General features: G+C 42.8%; 2 protein-coding genes across 2 annotated transcripts; both read left to right on the top strand.

Annotated features, from left to right (window-relative positions):
- Positions 1-2,806: 2,806 nt before the first annotated feature.
- Positions 2,807-3,400, top strand: LOC121876919 (megakaryocyte-associated tyrosine-protein kinase-like). Its single transcript, XM_042382482.1, has one exon. The coding sequence runs from the start codon at positions 2,807-2,809 to the stop codon at positions 3,398-3,400; it is 594 nt and encodes a 197-aa protein (XP_042238416.1).
- A 3,227-nt stretch (positions 3,401-6,627) lies between these two features.
- LOC121876918 (megakaryocyte-associated tyrosine-protein kinase-like) lies at positions 6,628-7,221 on the top strand. The gene has a single exon (XM_042382481.1). It carries the CDS (start codon positions 6,628-6,630, stop codon positions 7,219-7,221), a length of 594 nt encoding a protein of 197 aa, XP_042238415.1.
- The last annotated feature ends 1,634 nt before the right edge of the window (positions 7,222-8,855 follow it).

The following is an 8,855-nucleotide window of genomic DNA, read 5'->3' as shown; positions in this document are numbered from 1 at the left end:
CCACCTCTCCCCACCTCCCCTCCTCCCTACCTCTCCCCCCACCTCCCCTCCCCTCCCCACCCACCTCTCCCCCCCCTCCCCTCCTCCCCCTCTCCCCCCACCTCCCCTCCCTCCCACCTCTCCCCCTCCCCTCCTCCCACCCCCTCTCCCCCCACCTCCCCTCTCTACCTCTCCCCCACCTCCCCTCCCTCACCACCTCTTTCCCCACCCCCTCCTCACCACCTCTCCCCCCCCCTCCCCTCCTCACCCTCTCCCCCACCTCCCCCTCCTCACCACCTCCTCCCCACCTCCTCCTCCACCCCGTCTCCCCCACCTCTGCAGCAGTAATTACAGCTCCCGCAGTAGTCCCCTCAGCCATTCATTACACCAGGACACAGTCAGTCAGTTTCCCTCGTTGTCAAGATAAAAACAAAACAGAAAAACATTGACTATTTTTTTTAGTATTAGGTTAAATATAGCGACTTATTGACTCGTATTAGGATGAAGCAAACAGTATGACACTTAGTAAACAATGACTCAGTGTAAACAAAGATGACTTATTATTAGGTTAAGTTAGGTTAGATTAGGTTTGGTTAGGTTAGGTTAATCTGCCGTCATAGCCTCACAAGAATCATAATTATATAGTGTGAATATCCGAGACGAGGTTAAACTGTGCACCAGAAATAAAGATCTTTGGGACGAGGAGTTTCTCAAGACATAGTTAACACAGCCAGCAGCAAGTCAGCCAGCAAGGGATGTCTGAATGTCTGGAAGCTTTCACCAACTCTAATGACGTCCCTCAAACATGTCTAAGACGCTCTTTATGATGGGGTCGTCCAGGGAGGTTCGTTAAGGGTCTTTTGAGAGCGTCTGTGATCCAAGTGGGTGATTCCTGAGGGAGTCTGGCAGCGTTCACCTGGTGGGGGTATTTACAGGTTCTGGCGGACTTTCCCTCACCTAGTGGCTGGTTGGTATAGGGGGGAGGATGGTTGATAGAAGGATGGTTGATAGAAGGATGGTTGAGAGGAGGATGGTAGAGAAGAAGGAGGAGAAAAAAAGGGAAAAAAATGTGTGTGTGTGTGTGTGTAGGAAGCAGTACCATGGCAACCTCAGCACATGCCAATCCTTTTTACGTGTTTAAGTTCAAAGGTTCATCGTCGTCACACACACACAAAACACTACGCAGAAACCTTATAGCATTTTCTGTAGCAAAAACCTATGGCCACATTAACATAAAAATAGATTTCCAATTTTACGTTTATCCCAAAGTGGTTCCGTTTTCTTTTGACACATATGAGGAAGGACTCAATTATTTTCTTCTGACGAGGAAAATGACACGACTCAACCAAACTTACCTTAAAACAGCTTACGTGAGGTTTGGTCAGGTTTGGTTAGGTTAGATTTGGTTAGGTTAAGTCACGAACAAATATTACTATTTCTTGAAAGCTGACGACGAAACTCCAGCAGGTCGGGACAATAACAGCTGAGTCATATAAACAGAGGAAGAGTATGAAGGAGTTTGTATCCACTCAACAGAAACAATGAGCCCTCCACACACTCCTTCCCTCCACACACTCCTTCCCTCCACACACTCCTTCCCTCCACACACTCCTTCCCTCCACACACTCCTTCCCTCCACACACTCCTTCCCTCCACACACTCCTTCCCTCCACACACTCCTTCCCTCCACACACTCCTTCCCTCCACACACTCCTTCCCTCCACACACTCCTTCCCTCCCCAGCATCCGTATTGTCCAGCCTGAGATATGACTCATGAAGCTTCTTAATGGAGTGTGATGCTTCGGATAGGGGAGAGAAATGGCTTCATATGTGAGAGATTTTGGCTTCACTATCATCTTACACTACATCACCTTCACTATCATCTTCACTACATCACCTTCACTATCATCTTACACTACATCACCTTCACTGTAAATTTTACTTCCATCATCAACAGTCTTCACTATCATCTTCACTACATCACCTTCACTATCATCTTCACTACATCATCTACAGTCTTCACTATCATTTTCACTACATCACCTTCACTATCATCTTCACTACATCACCTTCACTATCATCTTCACTACATCATCTACAGTCTTCACTATCATCTTACACTACATCAACTATACTACATTAACACTATACTATAAAGACAATGTCCTGTTACCTCTTACTACAATAATTCTCTGCCCATTGATGACAAACGACTACTGTCAGTGTACAGGAAGTGCTAGTATGTGTTGGTGTTGCACGATGAACAAAATAACGAAAACAGTGGTGTCCGGGTGGCGTAAAATGAAGCGGCTCCTGTGCTGCAAAAAACCACTTACCGACTCCACTCCCCACTCTCCTCAACCCACTCCACTCCCTACACCTACTCTCACTACTCCCCCCCTCGTTTCTCTCACCACCCCCTTTCTTGTGTCTAAGAGCATCTCAATTCCCCCCCACACTTCTTTCCCCACACCTCGTCACTCACCCCCCCTCACCCCACACCCCTTCCTTCCTCTCACTACTTCCACTCGCACCACTCTGTCTCGCATGTCAACGAGCATCACAACTCTACCCCACTGTACTCCATCAACACCTCCTCCCTCATCTACCCACACCCCCCTCATCTCCCCATTCCCTCTCTCACTCATCCACTCCCCCTCATGTTCCCAACCCTCTCATTGCTCTCCCCATTCCAACTCACCCGATTACATTTTGCTGTCTCTTACGGAGGTGCAAATAATGCCAATTATAAGGCGACTTGGGGAAGGGACTTTCGGGGTAGTTGACCTCATAAAGTATAATAAGGACCTTAAAGTTTTAAAAAAAATGAAAAGAGTAAATTATGCGACATTCATTGAAGAAGTGAAGATTCAAAGGAAGCTTGACGGTGCCGGTGGTGCCCCCCGTATACACGCAGTGTGTCAAGAAGATTCGTCTGTCATCATGGACTACACCGGTATAACTTATGATAAGTACATCAATTATGCCACCACAAGACAAAAGGTTCACACACTGGTTAAAATCGCGGAAGCCTTGTGTGAGATTCACCAGAAAAATATATTTCATAATGATTTAAAAATAGATAATATAACAATTACCGTCGAAGAAAAAGATTCTACCGTCCATATAATCGACTTTGGAAAAGCAACAGACCACGAAAAGTATATAAACCGCGGTAAAATATCAAGATATTGGATTGCACCGGAATTCGCCTCTGGTGGCGTCACTTCTGCTGCGTCCGACACGTACTCTTTTGGACAGCTGGTGCGGGACGTCAGGGACTATATCACTGATAACGGACTAATACTTGAACTCTTTGACAAGATTGTTGACATGACCACCTGTGAAGATCCTCTCCACCGCGTACCGCTGACAGAAGTTGTACGCGTCATGAATGAGTGCCTACCAATCGCAAACTGATCCTCCCCCTGGCCAGCTAATCCTCCCCCTGGCCAGCTACTCCACCCCTGACCGGCTAATCCACCCCTGGCCGGTCAATCCTCCCCCTGGCCAGCTGACATGTTCATAAAATAATAAATAAAATTTACAAAATTATTGAATAATGTTTTTATTCCTTTTATAGATATTGTTTATTATGAATTTATTGTGACAATAACATGTACTACAGTATATAAAGACACTGTTGACTGTTAACTGATTCTGCTTGTTGAGATACATTCAATGACACGCTTACAAGTACTGTCATATACATTATAATTTACAACTGTTATGTATCTTATTAGCAGAATAAATAAACAACATTTTTTATACCTATACCATATTTTCTACATATAATTGTGAATCACCTGTACATAGACTAATTAAACACACGAGAAGGTAAATAACAAATTGATATTCTTATAATACTCGTAGGTTGCGTTAGATTACGTTAGGTTAGGTTAGGTTAGGTTAGGTTAGGTTAGATTAGATTAGATTACGTTATGTTAGGTTACGTTACATTACGTTACGTTAGGTTAGATTACGTTAGGTTAGGTTACGTTAGGTTACGTTAGGTTTACACACAGAAACACACAATTATTAAGGATTTATGTATTATCCTAAATACAAATAAAGGTACTACAGTTATTACAGGATTTAGGAGGCGCGATGATTGGTGTGAGGGTGACAACTGATGGTGTGAGAGAGTGTGAGGCAGTGGTGGTATACTGCACGTGATTGTCTCGTTATCACTACTGAACGTGTAGTTACCAGCACGTATGGTGTGTGGGGGGGGAGGAGGAGCAGGTGTGGGTGTGCTGTGTGGGTGTGGTTTGTGTAGAGTGTGTGTGTGTGTGGGGGGGGGAGTGTTTGTGGGGTATTTGTGGAGAGTGTGTGTGGGGGTGGGAGTATGGGTGCATATTAGGAAGATTGGCTGCGTCCTACAACCCACACGGTGCTTATGGGAGAAGATGTTTAGGATTAGCTAGGTAATTTTAAGGTGTTTTAAGGGATTTTGCGTGATTTTAAGGGGTTTTAGGGTGATTTTAAGGGGATTAAGGTGTTTGAACGGCTTTTAACTGAGGTAAGTAGTTGTAGTTACCTTAAGGGGTTTTAAGGGCGGTAAGGGTTTTTGTAGTTATTTCAAGGGGTTTTAAGGTTGGATAAGGGGTTGGTATTTATACTATTGAACATAATGGTGAGATAAGGTATAATGGGTCAAAACTCACAAGAAGAGGATATTACATATAGGTAGAATATTTATAGTAGGAGAATGTAAAGACAAGAAGTTTGGTAGTGTGGCCGGTTAGTTATTTACACTTATTTATCTTATACGGTCTTAAGGGACAACTTCTCAAACACCACTTCGATACAACTATTTATTAATTCACTCAATGACACAGACACATTAATATCAATATCATATTTACATTACTGGATACTGACTCTCGGACACAAACATGAATAAGAACATAAGAACATAAGAATGGAGGAAACTGCAGCGGGCCTATTGGCCCATTCTGGGCAGTCCCGTTTACACCCAACCCCTATTGCTCATATGAGCATCCAACCTATGTTTGAAGCAATTCAGCGTATTCGAGTTAATGATGATATTTGGTAACTTGTTCCATTCATCCACTACTCTGTTTCCAAACCAGTGTTTACCTATTTCACGCCTAAATCTAAATTTGTCTAATTTAAAACCATTGTTACGAGTTCGCTCCTGGTTGGATAGTTTGAGTACCTTTGTAATGTCCCCTTTGTTTAGCCCTGCCTTCCACTTATACACCTCTATCAGGTCGCCCCTCGCTCTACGTCTCTCGAGGGAGTGCAAATTAAGATGCTTTAACCTGTCTCTATACTCAAGGTTCCTAATGCCCGGGATTAGTCTTGTCATTCTCCTCTGAATTCTTTCCAAGGATTCTATATCCATTCTGTAATACGGTGACCAGAACTGAACTGCGTAATCCAGGTGTGGTCTCACAAGAGCAAGATACAGTTTTAGGATGACCTCGCTAGTCTTGTAACTAACACTCCTTTGTATGAACCCAAGTACTTTATTAGCCTTGTTACGAGCAAAAACACATTGTTTACTTGGCTTAAGGTTCCTACTTATCATTACTCCTAAATCTCTCTCGCAGTCGGATTTCTCTATGGCATCGTTGTTCATCTGGTATCTGGTTTCCCTGTTTACATCTCCTATACTGAGTACTTTACATTTGTCGACATTGAATTTCATCTGCCATTTTTCAGACCATTGGAAAAATTTGTTTAGATCTTCCTGTAGTTTTGCCGAGTCCTCGTCAGATTTGATAACACGTCCTATTTTAGTGTCATCAGCAAATTTACTTATGTTGCTGTCTATGCCTTCACTATCATCTTCACTACATCATCTACAGTCTTCACTATCATTTTCACTACATCACCTTCACTATCATCTTCACTACATCACCTTCACTATCATCTTCACTACATCATCTACAGTCTTCACTATCATCTTACACTAATTCAACTATACTACATTAACACTATACTATAAAGACAATGTCCTGTTACCTCTTACTACAATAATTCTCTGCCCATTGATGACAAACGACTACTGTCAGTGTACAGGAAGTGCTAGTATGTGTTGGTGTTGCACGATGAACAAAATAACGAAAACAGTGGTGTCCGGGTGGCGTAAAATGAAGCGGCTCCTGTGCTGCAAAAAACCACTTACCGACTCCACTCCCCACTCTCCTCAACCCACTCCACTCCCTACACCTACTCTCACTACTCCCCCCCTCGTTTCTCTCACCACCCCCTTTCTTGTGTCTAAGAGCATCTCAATTCCCCCCCACACTTCTTTCCCCACACCTCGTCACTCACCCCCCCTCACCCCACACCCCTTCCTTCCTCTCACTACTTCCACTCGCACCACTCTGTCTCGCATGTCAACGAGCATCACAACTCTACCCCACTGTACTCCATCAACACCTCTTCCCTCATCTACCCACACCCCCCTCATCTCCCCATTCCCTCTCTCACTCATCCACTCCCCCTCATTTTCCCACCCCTCTCATTGCTCTCCCCATTCCAACTCACCCGATTACATTTTGCTGTCTCTTACGGAGGTGCAAATAATGCCAGTTATAAGGCGACTTGGGGAAGGGACTTTCGGGGTAGTTGACCTCATAAAGTATAATAAGGACCTTAAAGTTTTAAAAAAAATGAAAAGAGTAAATTATGCGACATTCATTGAAGAAGTGAAGATTCAAAGGAAGCTTGACGGTGCCGGTGGTGCCCCCCGTATACACGCAGTGTGTCAAGAAGATTCGTCTGTCATCATGGACTACACCGGTATAACTTATGATAAGTACATCAATTATGCCACCACAAGACAAAAGGTTCACACACTGGTTAAAATCGCGGAAGCCTTGTGTGAGATTCACCAGAAAAATATATTTCATAATGATTTTAAACAAGATAATATAACAATTACCGTCGAAGAAAAAGATTCTACCGTCCATATAATCGACTTTGGAAAAGCAACAGACCACGAAAAGTATATAAACCGCGGTAAAATATCAAGATATTGGATTGCACCGGAATTCGCCTCTGGTGGCGTCACTTCTGCTGCGTCCGACACGTACTCTTTTGGACAGCTGGTGCGGGACGTCAGGGACTATATCACTGATAACAGACTAATACTTAAACTCCTTGACAAGATTGTTGACATGACCACCTGTGAAGATCCTCTCCACCGCGTACCGCTGACAGAAGTTGTACGCCTCATGAATGAGTGCCTACCAATCGCAAACTGATCCTCCCCCTGGCCAGCTAATCCTCCCCCTGGCCAGCTACTCCACCCCTGACCGGCTAATCCACCCCTGGCCGGTCAATCCTCCCCCTGGCCAGCTGACATGTTCATAAAATAATAAATAAAATTTACAAAATTATTGAATAATGTTTTTATTCCTTTTATAGATATTGTTTATTATGAATTTATTGTGACAATAACATGTACTACAGTATATAAAGACAACTGTTGACTGATTCTGCTTGTTGAGATACATTCAGTGACACGCTTACAAGTACTGTCATATACATTATAATTTACAACTGTTATGTATCTTATTAGCAGAATAAATAAACAACATTTTTTATACCTATACCATATTTTCTACATATAATTGTGAATCACCTGTACATAGACTAATTAAACACACGAGAAGGTAAATAACAAATTGATATTCTTATAATACTCGTAGGTTGCGTTAGATTACGTTAGGTTAGGTTAGGTTAGGTTAGGTTAGATTAGATTAGATTAGATTACGTTATGTTAGGTTACGTTACATTACGTTACGTTAGGTTAGATTACGTTAGGTTAGGTTACGTTAGGTTACGTTAGGTTTACACACAGAAACACACAATTATTAAGGATTTATGTATTATCCTAAATACAAATAAAGGTACTACAGTTATTACAGGATTTAGGAGACGCGATGATTGGTGTGAGGGTGACAACTGATGGTGTGAGAGAGTGTGAGGCAGTGGTGGTATACTGCACGTGATTGTCTCGTTATCACTACTGAACGTGTAGTTACCAGCACGTATGGTGTGTGGGGGGAGGAGGAGCAGGTGTGGGTGTGCTGTGTGGGTGTGGTTTGTGTAGAGTGTGTGTGTGTGTGGGGGGGGGAGTGTTTGTGGGGTATTTGTGGAGAGTGTGTGTGGGGGTGGGAGTATGGGTGCATATTAGGAAGATTGGCTGCGTCCTACAACCCACACGGTGCTTATGGGAGAAGATGTTTAGGATTAGCTAGGTAATTTTAAGGTGTTTTAAGGGATTTTGCGTGATTTTAAGGGGTTTTAGGGTGATTTTAAGGGGATTAAGGTGTTTGAACGGCTTTTAACTGAGGTAAGTAGTTGTAGTTACCTTAAGGGGTTTTAAGGGCGGTAAGGGTTTTTGTAGTTATTTCAAGGGGTTTTAAGGTTGGATAAGGGGTTGGTATTTATACTATTGAACATAATGGTGAGATAAGGTATAATGGGTCAAAACTCACAAGAAGAGGATATTACATATAGGTAGAATATTTATAGTAGGAGAATGTAAAGACAAGAAGTTTGGTAGTGTGGCCGGTTAGTTATTTACACTTATTTATCTTATACGGTCTTAAGGGACAACTTCTCAAACACCACTTCGATACAACTATTTATTAATTCACTCAATGACACAGACACATTAATATCAATATCATATTTACATTACTGGATACTGACTCTCGGACACAAACATGAATAAGAACATAAGAACATAAGAATGGAGGAAACTGCAGCGGGCCTATTGGCCCATTCTGGGCAGTCCCGTTTACACCCAACCCCTATTGCTCATATGAGCATCCAACCTATGTTTGAAGCAATTCAGCGTATTCGAGTTAATGATGATATTTGGCATCTT

The sequence above is a fragment of the Homarus americanus genome, unplaced genomic scaffold, assembly GCF_018991925.1.
Source record: "Homarus americanus isolate GMGI-L3 unplaced genomic scaffold, GMGI_Hamer_2.0 scaffold4561, whole genome shotgun sequence".
In the NCBI taxonomy this organism is placed as follows: domain Eukaryota; kingdom Metazoa; phylum Arthropoda; class Malacostraca; order Decapoda; family Nephropidae; genus Homarus; species Homarus americanus.
This window is presented reverse-complemented; position numbering and strand designations above follow the sequence as displayed.